Source organism: Chiloscyllium punctatum, chromosome 39, assembly GCF_047496795.1.
Source record: "Chiloscyllium punctatum isolate Juve2018m chromosome 39, sChiPun1.3, whole genome shotgun sequence".
NCBI lineage: Eukaryota > Metazoa > Chordata > Chondrichthyes > Orectolobiformes > Hemiscylliidae > Chiloscyllium > Chiloscyllium punctatum.
The window spans coordinates 25268438-25286830 of NC_092777.1; the positions used below are offsets into that span (position 1 = coordinate 25268438).

Genomic DNA, 18393 nt, shown 5'->3' on the forward strand with positions numbered 1-18393 from the left:
AATTGTCAATTTTGACGCAACAAGTATATATAGTTATTTTTCTTGCGTCAATTGTCCTTGCAGTGTGATTTTAAAAAATTAAAAATGAACGTATTGGAGCTACAAAGTATCCCCCAAAGATTACACCCCTGGCTTTAGGTAAGTGAAGTACCTGAACACTTCAACTGCCTCAAGTAAAATAGTCATCATCTTCAAATATTTTTTCATTCAAGTAGCAGTACTTACATGGTCTGCCAACCTGCAAGGGCCATTCTTCGAAGGATAACCATTCTCCAACAATCTGTCTCAAAGCATCATGCCCATTTCAAGCAGATCAATTTTTATTTTTAACAACTGCAATTTAACTTAACTAATGGAGACCTAGGTTCACTCTCCAATTTCAATTTAGTTCCCACAATTTGGTCAGTAATTAGAAAAAGTCCAGGCATAATCCTCTAAATGAACAAATGTAGGGAACATTGCATTTGCCATTAACTGCAACAAAATGAACATCTTGCCTGCATTACATTTTTATTGTAAAATAACTGAACTTGAATTGTTCTTTGGACTAAGAACAGATTAATTTAAAACCCCTTCAGTTTCATTTTGTTTACTTTGGCAGTAAAGTGGAAGCTAAACAATCACAATCATAAAATAAAGAGCATACTGCACCAATTATCATGGGTCCGAGTTTGTAGAAACTTTTAAAAGGAATTTCGTCTGAACATCAAATGTAAATGCAATTTTTTTTCTGTTATGTTCGTGTTTGGCTACAGAATTACTTCTATAATTGCAGAATTAATATAAAATCTTAACAGATGTAATGATACATGGTATGAGGTTTATTATATAATGCATGTTATTACCAAATGTTAAAACACATCATTTCACATCATGTATTCAAATATCTTGGAAGTACTTCCATTTGGATTACAAAATTATAATGTGCCTCACTGGAGTAACATGCTGATAATCAAGACATGCGATTCTCAGAATTATCTCAAAAGTAAAGCTTGTGAACAATATGTAAAATTTCATAATAACCTTTAGACCCAGATGACAGAAAGCATGGAGCAGTTTTCTGTACTTGAGAAGATGACTATTTATTGCAAATTAAGAGATTGTAGCTACAGATAATCAATGATAACCTGTCACTATGTAATTCTACTAGTTAAAACTCGAGATGTTCTCTGAAGCATTCTGCGAGGAGGCGTCCGGTCTCCCCAATATAGAGGAGACTGCATCTGGAGCAATGGATACAATAAAGGTGTGGAAGTGCAGGTGAAACTTTGATGGATGTGGAATGCTCCTTTGGGGTCTTGGACGGAGAGGAGGGGGAGGTGCAGGCACAGAGAGGTCCACCCTCCCCTCCTGGCACCTTCCCCTGCCACCGCAGGAATTGCAAGTCTATGCAAGATGCACTTTGAGGGTCAGTATGGACTCAATGGGCTGAATGGCCTACTGCCACATTGTAGGGATTCTATTCTATGAAAAGGTGGTGGAAGCAGATAAAACTTTTTTTTTAAGGTAAGGGAAAATATATTATTTGTAAGCAAGGCAGTGGAAGGTTATCAGGATTAGGCAGAAACGTGAATTAATGTTACAATCAGGTCAGCCATGATTCTCTGAAATGATACAGCAGACTTGAAAATCAAATGGTGTACTCATGCTCCTTGTTTGTAAATGCTGCAATTGTGAGAAAAACTCTCAAAAGGAAACAGTCTGTTGTGGCTGTAAACATAATGAATGGCAAGTCTCACTTACCTATTGCTGATAGCAAAAATCAGGACCATACAATGAGATTGAAGTCAAATGCATGCAAGTTTCAAATTTGAATTCAATCTTTTTTAAATTCCTCTCTGGCCACAGGGCAAGTGCCAGAGGACTGGAGAATGGCTAATGAGGTTCTACTTTTTAAGGGTGGTAGCAATGAACCAGGAAATTACCAACTGGTAAGTCTCACATCAGCAGTAGGGAAACTGCTGGAGGAGTGAATTACTACCCACTTGGACAGGCATGGCTTAATTACAGATAGTCAGCATGGCTTTGTAAGAGGGAGATCATGCCTAACAAATTTGTTAGATTTTTTTGAGAACCTGATTAAGTGTGTGGATAAGGCAAGTACAGTTGATGTAGTTATATATGGCCTATAGCAAAGTTTTTTTACAAGGTTCCACAAGGACTGATTGAGAAGGTTAAAACATATGAAATTGACAGAAAGTTGATGAGATGTATCAGAAACTGGTTTAGTAATCATCGTCCAGTGATGTATGACAAGGATCAGTACTGAGACCTTCATTATTTGGAGATGCTGGTGTTGGACTGAGTTGTACAAAGTTAAAAATCACACACCAGATTATAGTCCAACTGGTTTAATTGGAAGCACTAGCTTTCGGAGCGCTGCTCCTTCATCAGCATAACCACCTTGATGAAGGAGCAGTGCTCCCAATTAAACCTGTTGGACTATAACCTGGTGTTGTGAGACCTTCATTGTTTGTTATATGCACAAATGATATCGATGAAAATGTTGGGAAGAAATATTAAGCAAATTTGCAGATGACACCAAGATTGGTAGAGTGGTCAATAGCAAAAATGGTTGTGAGTTACAGGAAGCTATGAATGTGTTGATCAGATGGGCAAATCAACGGCAGATGGTATTTAACCCTGATAAGTGTAAGGTGATGCATTTTGGAAGAAGAAACAAAATGAGGGAGCATTTAATGAGGATCTTAAGGTAATTATGCACAGATCCCTGAATTTGGCAGAGCATGTGAATGGGATAGTTCTGAAGACAAATGGGACAATTGCTTTCATTAGTTGTGGCATAGATTAAAGGAGGTAATGTTGGAGCTGCATAGAATGTTGGTCAGGCCACAACTAGAATAATGAGTGCAGTTGTGATCACCTCAAAACATGAAGGCTGTGCTAGCACTACAAGAGGTTCACCAGAATGTTGCCTGGGGTGGTGAAACTGAGCTACAAGGACAGACTAAATAGGTTAGATTGTTTTTCTTTAGAGCAGAGAAAACTGAAGGGAGACGTGATTGGAGGTGCATAAGATTGTAAAGTATACGGACAGGGTAAAGAGGAGCAGCTGTTTCCCTTGGTTGAGGGGTCAATCATGCGAGGGAATAATTTAGGGTAAGGGGATTTGGAAAAAACGTTTTCACTCAGCGGGTGGTGGAAATCTGGAATGACTGCCTGGGAAGGTAATGGAGACTGGAAACCTTACTACCTTCAAAAATATTTGGATGAGTACTTCAATTATCATAAATTCATGATATGGGACATGTGGAGGAAATTGGGATTACCGCACTTTTAGTGGTCGTTATGTCAGTGCAGACTGGATGTGTGAAAGGGCTCTACTCTGTATGAATCTGTGAGACAATGAAAATGAGAAATTCAAAAAATGCTCATGTTTGATCAAATTAGTATTCACCCCATCTGAGATTTATTTTTATTTTAAATTTACTTAGATCCACTCTTCATTTGTTTAACAGTTATCTAATATATAAATTAATTTGAAGTAAGAAACTAACCAGTTTTTGCATACACATAAATTACTCCAATTAAGAAATAACAAATTTAAATAAAAGAACACAAATATATTTATGCAAACTTAAATATACATCTCCACACCAACGTGAAGAGCATACTCAAAATCTCTGAAAGCTGTATTTTTAAATTACAGGGTTTTTTTGTGGAGCTATTTACATTTCCCCAGTTAGCCAGTGTTATCAAAGGAAGAACATGTATTTATATAGTACCTGTCAATTTGTTGGTATCAGTCAAATATATATATTTGAAGTGTAGTTACTAATCCAAAATTAACAATATGAATCACCAGAATCCATGAAAATAACGAGATACATAGTTGGACAATATTAAGTTGGTGTCAATTCATCTGCCACTGAAACCTTCGTTCATGCCTTCATCAACTCTATATTCAGCTGGGTCGACAAACTCTGGGTTCGTCTCTAACATTCCACACTCCATAAAACACAAGGTCATCCAAAACTCTGCTGTTTGTATCTTAACTAGCAGGAAGTTTCATTCCCCTATCACTCCTGTGCTTACTGTCTGATATTGGCTGCCCGTCAAACAATATCTTGACATTAAAATTACTCCAAAATTGTTTTCAAATCCTTCATGCCTCCACACCTCTGTCTCTATAATGTCTTTTAGCTCCACAATTCAGATACTTACACACCTCTAATTTCTCTCTTGAATTCTCGATTTTAAATGTTGCAACATTGGTGGCTGTGCTGTCAGCTGCCTACACCCCAAGCTCTACAACTTCCTGCTTCCAATTCACCACCTTGCTTTTCTCCCTTTCATAAAAATTCCGGAAAATACCTCTTGGCCCAAAATTCCAGTCATCCTAGTTAGTATGTCTCTGTGTTATACTTTGTTCTATACTTTGTGAAACACTGACATTACATTTGCATGCAGACACCACATAAATATAATTTGTTGTGCTGATTGAGGGAAAAAAGAAAGTTGGCCAGAACTTGAGAAGGATTTCTCTCTGCGACACATAGAAATCTTTCAACTACATGAAGTCACAGTCCTACATCTCAGACATCACACCTCAAACAGTATCGGCCAGGATCATGTGCACAAATCTCTTGAAAGAACTTGAACCTATTACTTTATGACTCACATGGAAAAATGCTGCTGTCACCAAAATTAGTCTCACACTTTGAAAAACATTAGAATTCCATTTTCACGAAATTTCACGTTTTCTAATTAGATGCATAGTGCAATGAAAACAAATTATTGAAAAATAAAGCTGCTAATAAATGGAATTAGGATTTGACAATCCTAGGAACAAAACAAAAGTCACATCTATAAATCAACATCTTTCACCCCTCCCAAAGTCTAAATGCTGGCCCATTACAAATAATTAATTCTGTTGAATAAGCACACCTGCATCTCAATTTCACAATAATACAATTTGCAAGCTTAGTTACATTTCTTCTCACTTTTGGTCTTCAAAACAGATTGAACTGAAATATCTTGGAAAAGTTAAGGAAATCTGACTGAATAAGCACGAGATTACCAAAATCATGCATATCTAAATTATTTTTATTGAACTAGATGAGATTTTTAAACTTCACCAAGAATGCAAATACTGTCCACACATCACACAACAATAATGCAACAACAATACGTTGTACCTAAATAGGTCCACTGCAAAACTGCTATGTAAATGACAACACTTTACTTGCTTGGATAACTTTTATAATTAATTCAAGTCACTAAAAACGCTCAAGGTAGGAAGTAATCTGGACGTTTTATTGCACTGACTGCATATCAAAATCCACACTACTAATATTGTGGCTTGTTTTGTTGATAATTAATAAAAGGCTTGGATTGCCCAAGTTGATTTCAAACAAACTATGTTCTTTTCAAATCTAGTCATTTTTAAATTTGTTTGCCTAATTACAGTTTCAGCATGAAAACACAGCAAAACATCTAGAGCAGATGGGTTATATTCATCAATATGGAAACTGAAGTCAAATGAGAGAATAATTGGATAAATAATTCAACTTTACTTTCTTTGAAGCAAGTGTGCAATCTCAAACTATTAATATACTTAGAACCTGTGATAGATTTAAGCTCAAATCCAGGACTTGAATCCATTTTGACATATCAAATATTTTGTGACATTATGATAAAAGTACACTTGACTCTTCTCCATTCCAACTATGGATGCTTCCTGACTGTAGCAGAAAGACTATAGAGGGTAATGGGGCCAAACATCACACCAGTTGCCAGCTTTGAGATGACATGCTAAGATATACTAAAGCTTGGAGGAGCATGGCAAAAGTACTTAGGGAAAGACCACCATCTTTCATAGCGAAACAGGTGGCTGGAAGAACACAGCAAGCCAGGCAGCATCAGGAGGTGGAGAAGTCAATGGTTTTATACCTGAAACATTATGGACCAATTGTTGGCAAATGGGACTAGATTTAGGTTAGGATATCTGGTTGGTATGGATGAGTTGAACCAAAGGGTTGTTTCTGTGTTATACATTCCTAAGACTCTTAGTGCTGCCTGAATTAAATTGAAATGAATCGAATTGAACTGAACTGAGTTGGATTGGATTGAATTTATTGTCACGTGAAAAGAGGCACAGTGAAAAGCTTTGTCTTGTGCGAGCAATACAGGCAGATCACATAATTAAGTAGCATAGATAAGTAAATAATAGGTAAACAGCAGCAAAAACAAAAACACAGGTACAGGTGAACGTAAAGAGTTTGAGAGTCCATTCAGTATTCTAACAACACTAGGGTAGAAACTGTTTCAAAACTGGCTGGTGCGTGTTCAGGCTTCTGTACCTTCTCCCCAATGATAGAGGCTGTAGAAAAACATTGCCAGGGTGGGATGGATCTTTGAGAACACTTGCTGTGTTCTTCCAGCCTCCGGTTTATCTACTTTGGATTCCAGCATCTGCAGGGTTTTTTTTGCCTCTATCTAAATCCTTTCAGCCATAGTGCAGAATATATATTACAATAGGTAACAATAGTTTGACATTGATGAATACTGGAAGTATTAACTAAAAGTAACAACATACCGTGTTGGAAAAGACTGATTTGGTTTATAACCTACGTAGTCAACTTTGACATTACAGTTATGTAATGCTTCCCTTATAAATAAGGTATATTTCTGGATGAGGAAAAAATATAGCCTGGTTGTCATCTCTGTTTACTGTTCGTCTTCCAAGGAGAGGCCGTGTTTACTACTCACCCATATTGTAACCATAGGGAGATTCGCTCGCTCCATCCTGCAGGCTGGCCAGGATCTCTCCTTTCCCCACATCACTGTCACCCACCAGCAGGAATTTCAACAGAAAGTCGTAAGCCTTCACGGGGCTGCCTTTCTGGCTCATCCTCTCACGAGCTACGCTCCATGCTGGGGCGGACCGAGGACAGTTCCTTTCGTTGAACAAGTAAAAATTCATCAAACAAGTTTCAGCTCGCCCCGCTGCTGCTGCTGCTGCTGCTGCCGCCACCATTCACTTTCCAGAGGAAAATTTCCCCAAGGAGCTCTCGCGCTGCCAACCATTCGCCGCCTGAAACAACAACCGTCCTCGCTTCTCTTAGCCCATTCCCTTTTCACCTCCACCTATTTTTCGAACTGACACACATTTTTACACACATAAATATTTTCCACCTCCGATCTTTCGGACGCAATCCAAGCCACTTTAAAACCACCTCTAAACACGGTCCCAAACCGTCCGCCGTCACCATGTACACCAGCGACCTCCCCCCCTTTCCGACGCTTCGACACCCCTTTTGGCCGTCTGGTGCGGCCCCCACACCCCAACCCGCCCCAACTCAGCCGTCATTGGTCGTCTCTCCACGAAAGTTGGCCCCACGGGTCAACTTTCCCGCTGTTGATTGGGTACATTATCCGTCCATCAGTTATAACCCCGCCCCATCCACCCCGCCTACTCCCTTGTTTACACATCGCTCCCGCTGAGGTCCTGGCCCTCCAGGAAGTCTGGGACATGTAGTTTATCCCATTGGCAGGTGTCGGCTTTCAACACCCCCATTTCGTTCTTATATTTTTTTGATCCCTGAAATTTAAAAGTGAAACTGTCGGACCTCCAGAAAATTAGTCTCAGGTGCACGAAATACACGATGTAAGAGTTTTTTTTTCAGGTCAGCGGCAGGCGGTCCATAGACAGATCCCTGCCGAAGTCCCGCTGCGAGTTGAAGAAGATGGAGAACTTGTTAAAGCGGGAGCTGAATACAGTTCGTCTGAAACAATTGGGATATGCAGGGGGTGGGTGCATTAGTCAAGGGCAGAGTTATGAGACGGATACAGGAAGAGTTTTTGTCAAAGTCAATCACAAAAATCAGGTTAATGTATTTTCTTTCCGGATTGTTTGAATGTTTTGATGTGTTCCATGAATAGTCTGAGACAATTCAATGTTGCAGGCCAGTGCAAAGAGTAACACTGATGCCTCCAGTCAAAATGATAGAAGGGGCAGGGTGTGGTTGGGCTTTTCACCCTGCAAAGATAGTAGAAGAACACTCTATAATTAGGAGTTATAAGTGAAAAGTGAATATTTTTAAATTGTGGGACTGAAATACTACTGCATAGGTTATTTTAGATAAGCAGGAGGCTGGAAGAACACAGCAAGCCAGGCAGCATTAGGAGGTGGAGAAATCAGCGTTTCAGGTATAACCCTGCTTTAGGTTAAATTAGCAACAGCATATGTAGAATTGATAGACAGGGAATGATCACGTATGACATACATTTCCAGAAAGGAGGAACCATTTAGAAGCATATGCAGCGAGGGGGAAAAAAAATGAGGATTTAACAGAGAAAATTTGGGTGAATTGTTTTTGAATAGATGTATTAAGCTGTGGTACAATCGGAGTTGCCAGCACTTTTTTTGATATCTTCCTTGCAATTTCATCATACCATCTCCTATCTCCAGTGAAACTGTCCTTTCTTTCATTTCCAATAGAGTATTTCTATAACTAATAAAGGAAAATGTTCAAATAGATTTAATATATGATTTTTACCCCAAGATTATAGCAGCACTGTGTAGATGGTTAATTCATTAGAGAGTACAGAGCCATTGTGCAGGATTGGCAACCTTAAGTTAATTTCCTGCTTTTATTTGCAGTTATTTTATGATTTTAAATGTGGCACAAAATAGGAGGGAATATGTTCTGTACGAGACATGTTTAAGGCTGGCAGAATCAAATGTGAAGAAATGTACTGAAGATATACAATACTTAATTTGTCTGGTAGATATTTATTAACATATGTTCTTGTACATTTATGAATAGCACAGTAGCATCAAGGAAAAAGTAATGAAAACATTGCTTTTTGTGAAAAGATTGTAAAAATGTGTACCTGTTACCATAAATCAGAGCTACTGAGGCTGGTTAAATCATATCATTAAAGAGGAACTTAGAAGAAACAGTTACAAAATCTCATGTAGTACAGGGAAAATATGATGAAAGTAGATAGTATATGTAATAGATGTTATAACATAGTAGATGTTATAATGCAAAGTTAGTCACAGCTAAGCCATGGTGCACCAATATGACATATTTCTAATAAGGTGAGTATTTTAATGTGTATATTATTCCTCAAGAAAGGTTGGATGCGTCATTGGAAATGTAAACCACATTTTGTATTATAGTTCTCTTATACTGGCAGCAGCTATCTTAATGAAATTTGATTGATTTGTTTCAGTGTGTACATGTTCTTTTAACTGAGATTTATTAACGACCAAAATGTGCAATTCACTGAATTTGGAAATTTAAGTCCTCACTTGTCTTGATGCTCCTGCAATCATGAATATGGGCAGGTTTGATGGACTAGCTGGTCTTTTCCTGCCTACTAGTTTTGTATGTTGAGAAACAAAGTTCATTGGTTTAAATTCCTTTTAATGTATCTACATTTTATGTTCTTTTATAAACCATGCCGCACATATAGTAATGGATAGGTAACATCTTGTTTTTGATGCAGAAGAAACCTAAGTAATCAGTACCTGTGGTTACAATAATGGATTTTATTTCTTTGTTGTAAATTCATGTGGATTACAGTTAATTTGTCATTTTTCCTCATTTCCTAACACTTGTGCCTACTGGGAGTTACACTTTCAGTAGGCTTCAAAGCAAGCTATTATATTTGAGAACAGAAATATTATTAATCAAGATGAAGTTACTTACAAACAATGAAGAGTGAACCACAAAAATGTTACATAAATTAAAAAATTGATATCTTTTCCATTTCTTTTGTGGTTTAATTTTTTTGATCCTCAAATAATTACAAGCACACCAAGATGAATGTATCCGTAATAAGCTGAGACAAGCAGATCCTTGAACTATATTTCTTTATATTTGAGGGAAAATTTCACCATGGTTCCCATCCCTTATTACTGCACAACAAGCTCTGCTGTCATATCCCTGAGAAAATTTTAGTTGGATTTTCCCGTTATAAGCTGTCAGCCACATTATATCTTTGGCTGCTTCATAAAAAATAGAATCGATATATTCCCATTCCAAAACTTAGGCAATTTTGTTCTGACTCTGCTAACTGAGAAGATCCACCAAATACTTGAAGATATTCTGAATGAATGGTGCCCAACTAAATTAATCAGTTTTATTTTCAATAACTAGTTCTTGAATCCAACTAATTAACACACTATGCTTCAATGCCAAGACCAATAACTGAAGTTTCTATGAAGACTGATGTTTCACAACTCAGATGAAACTGCTACAGAGCCCACTAGTATATTGATCTGACACTTTTAATCAGTCAAACTTCATATAGTTTCTTTTCCTTTCATGGAATGTTGGTATCGCTGACAAACATAGCATTTATTGCTCTTCCTTTATTGCCTTTGAACTGAGTGTTGTGCAAGACCATTTCAGAGGGCAATTGAGTTCATTATTTCACTGGGGTCTGGAGTCACATGCTGAAGACTATACTAGATAAAGATGGTAGATTTCCTTCCCCTAAAGGGCATTAGCAAACTATATGGGTTGGTGCAACATTTGAAAATAGCTCAATGGTTAGCATTACGAAGATTAGCTTTCAACTTCTGATTAATTAATTAAATTCAAATTCACTGCTCTTTTAGGATTTGAAACCATTTCCCTAGATCATTAACCTGTCCCTCAGGATTATTAGTCCAGTGACACGACCATCATGCCACCATCTTCCCAGGGTAAATAAAACTTTGAAAGTGGGTCATGGATAGGATAAATAGAGAAAGTCTTTTCCCTGGGGTCAGGGAGTCCAGAACTAGAGGGCATAGATTTACGGTGAGAGGGGAAAGATATAAAAGAGACCAAATGGGGCAACTTTTTCACACAGAGGGTGGTGCGTGTATGGAATGAGCTACCAGAGGAAGTGGTGGAGGCTGGTACAATTGCAGCATTTAAGAGGCATTTGGATGGGTATATGAATAGGAAGGGTTGGAGGGATTTGGGCCGGGTGCTGGCAGGTGGGACTAGATTGGGTTGGGATATCTGGTTGGCATAGATCAGTTGGATTGAAGGGTCTGTTTCCATGCTGTACATCTCTATGACTATGACTCTAGTGCTGAATGAAGACACATTTTATCAAGGCTCTTCATCCTGCACTCTTCAGAACAATTCACAAACTATGCCAAAGTAAAGGGAAACCAACATTTCAACTCTGAGAGGAGAGTGCGAATTGGTTTCCAAGTGGACCCTGATTGATGGAGGCATTGCTATGGAGAATACAATATTAATCATGGTTGAAAGTTAACTGGCAAGCTTCATTTAAATTTTTGAAACATGGCAGGTCAGGGTATTGCTACAAGAAATGAACCAACGAATGACGATTATATATTGTGTTCATGTTCTCTCTGCTTAAGACAGGATCCTGTGTATTCATGTAGCTTCAACTATATGCAGGTGCACCATTGGCTCTTAGCATAATTCTTCACTCACTCTGGATAATGTAGCAAATGTCGTCCAGTTGAGATGTCATATCTAATTGCATGGTGAACAAATGGCTGGGGCCTTTTTTATGAGGTGCTATTAAGTCCGAGCTTCTACCAGGTGGAACTGTAGGAATGCCAATGTGTACCCTGACTAGAGATGTTAGATGTGCAGAGGCAGTAATAGAGACAGCCCTTGTCAATTTCTCAGTAAGAGCAGGAAGGAAAGGGAGCTGATATGTCAGCTCCATTTCAGAGGTGAATGTGATTTCAGGATTGAGCCCATTAAGACATGTAAAGAAGTTCTTAAATGCAGAAGCAAATTCAAATATGATAAATGTATCTTCTATGTATCAGAACAATGTAAGGGGTAGGAGCTTAGGTCTCATTCCATAAAATGTGTATTTCTAATGGAATCCAGCAAATATATTTGCTATAGCTGGGATGCCGTGGCAGTGCCCATCTGTTTGGCCATACGTGGTATTGTTACGGAGAGGAGGTTGAGCCTTCCTCTGAGAGTTAATAATCTAAACACTCTAAGGGAGCATCTTGACATATTTTGAACCTGTCATTTAGAATGATGTGTATTTTGATGTTCGAGTCACACTTATTGAATGTTGTTTTACCCTTCCTTTGGTATTTCTTGCAAATTGTCCTGATGAATGCAGGATGAAAAGCTTAGTCTTTTTTCAGCAATATTCATTCAACAACGTTGCATTATCTGGTATGTAATATAAATGCGTACAATGGTATGTAATATAAATGCGTACAAAAATTGAACCAGTATAAGCAAAAATTAAATCCAATTCTAAAACTTAACTCTCAGGCCAAGGCTGTTTCTGCCCTTATATGTGCTAGGAAACAATTATTTTGGCTCTGATTGTTTGTGTGCATATATTCGAATTATGGCCATCTATTGATAGGTAGATGGCAAAAATTTCAGGACCAGGAAAGGAAGAAAATTAGTTTAAAATTAATTGTTGAAAAAAAAGACATCCTTCCAAAATCTTTCATCTCATACTCATCACGACAAAAGCAAGAATATCAAATTTTAAACAATCTTGTCACTTTACGCAAAAGGAGAAAGAAGTAGTGATTGATTGGCAGAATTATTCTGATTGAACCAAGGTGTTATTACTGAATGTCACAAAGCTGGTCCTTTTCTCAAGAATACTGTGTCTTTGTTTTTTTTCAGACGGGTTGTAAACAGGTCGGGCTCTGAAACGGCTGGGTTTGGGACAGAGATGAATTGTCTCTTTGTTTATGCGTAGATAGATGAGTCTTTAGGCCAAAGCATTTATGTTTTTCGAAGTAACCTGTATAAATCAATGGGACTTGGCCAGCTCTCTAGCTGAGCAGTTCAGTTCAGCGCTTCAGTTTGAGAAGCTCAGCTGTGGAGCTGTGTGGAAACAGGCTGCTAGACTCTCTGTCCTTCTAACTTCACCCTGTTTCATGTTTTGCTCTGTGTTTAAGGGGTTTGTTTATTGGGACTGTTGTGCATATTTGGTACACTTACTGAAACAAATTGCAAAGTTATGGTCTGGGCTGCTTGCTTAAGAATGTTTTGAGTGGTCTGGCCTTGTTCGTAAAACAGATTGATGGCTCTTTGCGGGATTTAAACAGAGAGTGGTCAGTGCTAGTGTCTTTATTTTGGGCGTTGGTTTGATTGGGTAGACAAAGCTTGGGATAACAATGGCTCCTTCAGTCGCCAAGAGTTTTCTGGAGGTGGACACAGTGACTTTGGAAGTTTTACAAAAAGTGAATAAGACCAAGCTGCTGGAATTAGCAGACAAGCTGGGGTTGGAGCTGCCTCCTTTTGTGAGGAAAGGAGAGATACGTACAGCAGTAGCTTAGCATTTAAATTTGCTGGAAACACCATCAGAATCTGTAGAGATGGCAAGAATTCAATTGCAAATGAAGCAGCTTGAGTTAGAGGCGAGAGATAAGGAAAGGGCAGCAAGCACGATGGCTCAGTGGTTAGCACTGCTGCCTCACAGCACCAGGGTTCCAGGTTTGATTCCAGCCACAGGTAATTGTCTGTGTGGAGTTTGCACACACTCCCTGTGTCTGCGTGGGTTTCCTCCAGGTGCTCTGGTTTCCTCCCACAGTCCAAAGATGTGCAGGTCAGGTGAATTGGCCGTGCTAAATTGCCCATAGTGTTAGGTACATTAGTCAGAGGGAAATGAGTCTGGTTGGGTTACTCTTCGGAGGGTCGGTGTGGACTAGTTAGGCTGAAGGCCTGTTTCCACACTGTAGGGAATCTAGTCCAAATGAAACAGTTTGAGTTATGACTAAAAGCAGAGGAGAGGGAAAAAGAGAAAGCAGCAGAGGAGATGGAAAAAGAGAGCAGCAGAAGAGAGAGAGAGAAAAAGAGATCATGTTTGATCTTCAAAACCTGATGCTTAAAAAGGAAAGAGTGAGGACTGCAGATGCTGGAGATCAGAGCAGAAAATGTGTTGCTGGAAAAGCGCAGCAGGTCAGGCAGCATCCAAGGAGCAGGAGAATCGACGTTTCGGGCATGAGCCCTTCTTCAGGAATGAGGAAAGTGTGTCCAGCAGGCTAAGATAAAGGTAGGGAGGAGGGACTTGGGGGAGGGGGGTTGGAAATGCGATAGGTGGAAGGAGGTCAAGGTGAGGGTGATAGGCCGGAGTGGGGGTGGGGGCGGAGAGGTCAGGAAGAAGATTGCATGTTAGGAAGGTGGTGCTGAATTTGAGGGATTTGACTGAGACAAGGTGGGGGGAAGGGGAAATGAGGAAACTGGAGAAATCTGAGTTCATCCCTTGTGGTTGGAGGGTTCCTAGGTGGAAGATGAGGTGCTCTTCCTCCAACCGTCGTGTAGCTATGGTCTGACGATGGAGGAGTCCAAGGACCTGCATGTCCTTGGTGGAATGGGAGGGGGAGTTGAAGTATTGAGCGACGGGGTGGTTGGGTTGGTTGGTCCGGGTGTCCCAGATGTGTTCTCTGAAACGTTCCGCAAGTAGGCGGCCTGTATCCCCAATATAGAGGAGGCCACATCGGGTGCAGCGGATGCAATAAATGATGTGTGTGGAGGTGCAGGTGAATTTGTGGCGGATATGGAGGGATCCCTTGGGGTCTTGGAGGGAAGTAAGGGGGGAGGTGTGGGCGCAGGTTTTGCATTTCTTGCGGTTGCAGGAAAGTCAACTTAAAAGGCTGGAGATAAAGGCAGAAGGTAGGTTTAGTGAGGAAGAGAGTGAGGAGGAGCAAGCCCCTGGTATTCAGAAGCCTAGTCTAAGTACGTTCAGGAATTGCCTAAATTTGACGAGAAGGAGATGGAAGCCTTTTTCACCTCATTTGAAAATGTGGCTGAACAACCACTGGCCAGTGACCATGTGAGTTTTGTTGATCCAAACAAAACTTGTAGGTAGTGCTAGTGAGATATTCGCATTTCTATCAGAGGAGGTATATGGGAGTATAAGGAGGTGAAAAAAGCTATCTTAAGTACATACGAGCTTATACCAGAAGTCTATAGACAATGTTTCAGGAATCTAAGGAGAGACTCTGGTCAAACCTATATTTAGTTTGAAAGGATCAAACAGAGTAATTTTGATCGATGGATAAAAGCTTTAAAAATAGAGCAAACCTACAATGCTCTTAGAGAGATCATTATTTTGGAGGAATTCGGAGATTCATTGCTTAAAGCAGTGTGAGCTCGTGGAAGAGCAGAGAGTTAAAACAGCAAGGTTAGCAGCTGAAGTGGCTGATGATTATGAGCTACTCCATAAAACACAGTTTGGCTTCCAGAATCAATTTCAGTCCATGAGGGATAGAAATTGGGGCAAAGAGAAATCCTCATGTGGAAAGGGAAAGGTAGATCTCAGTGAAGATCATTAGGAGAACTTACCACAGGATATAAAGGAAATCCTTTAGGGGGGGTGGGAGACAAAGAAGTTAAAACGCTCTGGTGTTTTCATTGTAATAAAGTGGGCCACACAAAATCACAGTTTTGGTGGGCCAGGAGAAAGCCAGATGTAGGACAACAGGATAAGCCTGGAAGTGCCAGATCTGCTTAAAAAATATACGTGCAAGGCTAAGGTTTATTCACATAGGCCAGGAATAACAGGTAAAGAGGTTACAATATTAGGGGACCCAGGATACTCTCAGGCTGTGATGCTGAAGGATGAGGAGAGATGTACTCCTGAAGGATTATTGTCAGAAAAGGTTGGAAGACTGTGTTGAAAAGGTGGGACAAGCAACTTACATTTCCAAGTTAGACTTGTGCAAAGGCTACTGGCAGGTACCTTTTTCAGAAAGAGCAAAGGCAATTTCAGCTTCCGCAATGCCAAATAGACTACAGCAATTTTAAATCATGCCATTTGGTATGAAAAATGCTTTGGCTACGTTTCAGAGACTGACTAATAAGGTCATTACTGGGTTACCCAACTGTTTTGTTTACATTGATGCGCCAGTGATTTTTAGTCATTCATGGAGTGAACATTTACAGCATTTATTGGACTTGTTTGATCGATTTCAGAAGGCAGGCTTGGTGGTAAACCTAGCTAAAAGTGAATTTGCCAAAGCCCAAGTCATCTTCCTGGGCCATGTTATTGGACAAGGACAAATGGCCCCATGAGATGCAAAGACAAAAGTAATAGGGGAATTTAGCCGTCGACAAAAAGAGCAGTACGACAGTTGCTGTGATTGAGTGGATTTTGCCACAAGTTTGTGCCGAATTTTAGCAGTATGGCTGTTCCACTCACCGAATTGTTAAAAAAGGCAAGAAATTTCAGTGGACAACAGACTGTCAAAAGGCATCTGACAGCCTATAAAATGTGTTAACCACTGCCCCAGTATTAGCCACACCGGATTACCCAAAGCCTTTCAAGATGGCTATTGATGCCAGTTATGTGGGTGTCGGTTTTTGCTCCTGCAGGAGGATGATGAGGGAATAGAAAGACCCATCGGGTATTTTTCCAGGAAGTTGAACATTCATCAACAGAAATATTCAGTGGTGGTGAAAGAGACTTTGAGCTTGGTGTTGGCATTATAACATTTCAGTGTTTATATTGCCAGCAACACAACTGAGACAACCATGTACACTGATCACAACCCTTTGGCATTTGTGGAGAAATTCAAGGACAAAAATGCCAGACTGCCTTAGATGGAGCTTGTTGTTGCAGCCATTCAATTTGACAATTGTACATGTGGCAGGTTGTTAAAACATGATTGCTGATGCGTTGACGAGACTCGAATGAGATTCGGTGACGTTCGGTGGCGGGTGTGCCACGGCCTGAATTTGCATGTGGTTGTGCATATTTGCATGTGGTCGTGTATATGTGTATTTTACACTACTAAACAGTTTTTTTTTGAAGGGTTTTAGAAATGAAGCCATCTTCTAATAAAGCTACCTCCAAATCATGACTTTGATATTGATGGTTCAATTTTTTTTAAGGGGGAAGGTGTCACAAAGCTGGTCCTTTTTTCGAAAAGCTGTTCTTTTTATCAAGGATATTGTATCTTTGGTTTTTTCAGAGGGGTCGTAAACAGGCCGGGCTCTGAAACAGCTGGGTTTGGTACAGAGGTGAAAGGCCTTTTTGTTTATACATAAACAGGTGAGACTATAGGCGAAAGCTTTTATGTTTTTCGAAGTAACCTGTATAGGTCAAGGGGGCATGGCCAGCTCTCTAGCTGAGCAGTTCAGTTCAGCATTTTAGCAAGAGAAGTTCAGCTGTAGGCTGTTTGGAACCAGGCTGCTAGACTCTCTCTCCTTCTGCCTTTCTAACTTCAACCTGTAAGCCTTTGTTTCATTTCTTGCTCTTGTTTAGGGGGTTTGTTTATTGTGACTGTTGGGCATACTTGGAACAGCATAATTAAGTCTAGTTTGGACAGACTGAGGTGTTCTTTATTCTGTTTTTTGTGTTTCATTCCATAGTTTTGTGAATAAATATTTGGCTGTTTTAAAACCTGGTAGTCAATCTAGCTAACTTACTGAGTAATTTTCACTGTACACTTAGTGAAACAAATTGCAAAGTTATGGTATATATCTGATTGGCTAAGAATGTGCCTGCTTAAGAAGGTTTTGAGTGGTCAGCATATTCCATAACGTGACAAACAGGGAACTCTCCATTCCCCATTCTGCTGGATAATTTTCAGAAATGTACTAGGCATGAAAAGATCCTTTTGTTTGCAGAGAGTAAGTCAGTCTGCATGAATGTAGGTTTTTTAGCAAGCATAAATGAGCCTGTTACAAGCTTGACTGATTTTTTTTAAAGTACTGTTTGTGTAGCACTTAGTGCATTCAGGATTGTGCTGCAGGTGCTGTCGAATTTCAGAATCATATCTCTATAATATAAAACTATAATATCTTTTGGGTTGTGCAAGCATGATCAGCATTTTGCCTGTTTTGAATAACTGATACAACATGCTGTTTCATTTGATCAGCCAATTCTTGGGACATAGGGTTTGGGTATATGACATCACATCAGTACGACAATTCATAGTCAATATTGTTAAGTTGTGTGGTAGGCAGAAATGTTTTTGGACTGTTAGTGGAAAGTAATAATTGTTTCCAATTGAAAGAATTTTGAAAAGTTACTAATTGCATTTACTTCATCATAACCTTCCATCTTCTGGATGCATTCCTTTGAGCTTCTTGATTTATGTTCTTTTAGTTCTTAACTTTTCAATATTTATCTCCCGTAGTCACTCTTACATGTTTCTTTTGGTTACTGTTGCAGTTATCTAGCTTTCATCATCTGTAAAAACTGAGGAAAGATACTCATATCTCATCTTTGCCAGTCCCTTACTGTTTCATCCACAGTTCCACTCTTTACAATGTCAACAGATATATTAGGAAGGTGCCACAGTGAGTAATCTGGAAGGAAGTAAAGAAAATGGATTGAAAGGATGATTTCATCTGAAATCATCTTGTGATGAATATTGTGGTTGTATGTTTAAAATGAAATAATCAACTGTTCTGAATTATGGTTTTGAACCATGAAATTAATTGT

At 39.4% G+C, this 18393-nt stretch overlaps 2 protein-coding genes across 3 annotated transcripts in view; one reads left to right on the forward strand and one right to left on the reverse strand.

Annotated features, from left to right (window-relative positions):
* LOC140463878 (ras-related protein Rab-40B) overlaps positions 1–7276 on the reverse strand; it is a 70637-nt gene extending 63361 nt beyond the window's left edge. Inside the window, exon 1 of the mRNA XM_072558321.1 lies at positions 6733–7276. Within this exon, the coding sequence (XP_072414422.1) occupies positions 6733–7000 (268 nt within the window). The 5' untranslated portion in view covers positions 7001–7276. The remainder of the gene's footprint in view (positions 1–6732) is intronic.
* A 417-nt stretch (positions 7277–7693) lies between these two features.
* fn3krp (fructosamine 3 kinase related protein) overlaps positions 7694–18393 on the forward strand; it is a 30306-nt gene continuing 19606 nt past the window's right edge. For both annotated transcript variants that reach the window (XM_072558326.1, XM_072558327.1), the window contains exon 1: positions 7694–7850. In XM_072558326.1, the coding sequence (XP_072414427.1) occupies positions 7710–7850 (141 nt within the window). In that variant the 5' untranslated portion in view covers positions 7694–7709. The remainder of the gene's footprint in view (positions 7851–18393) is intronic.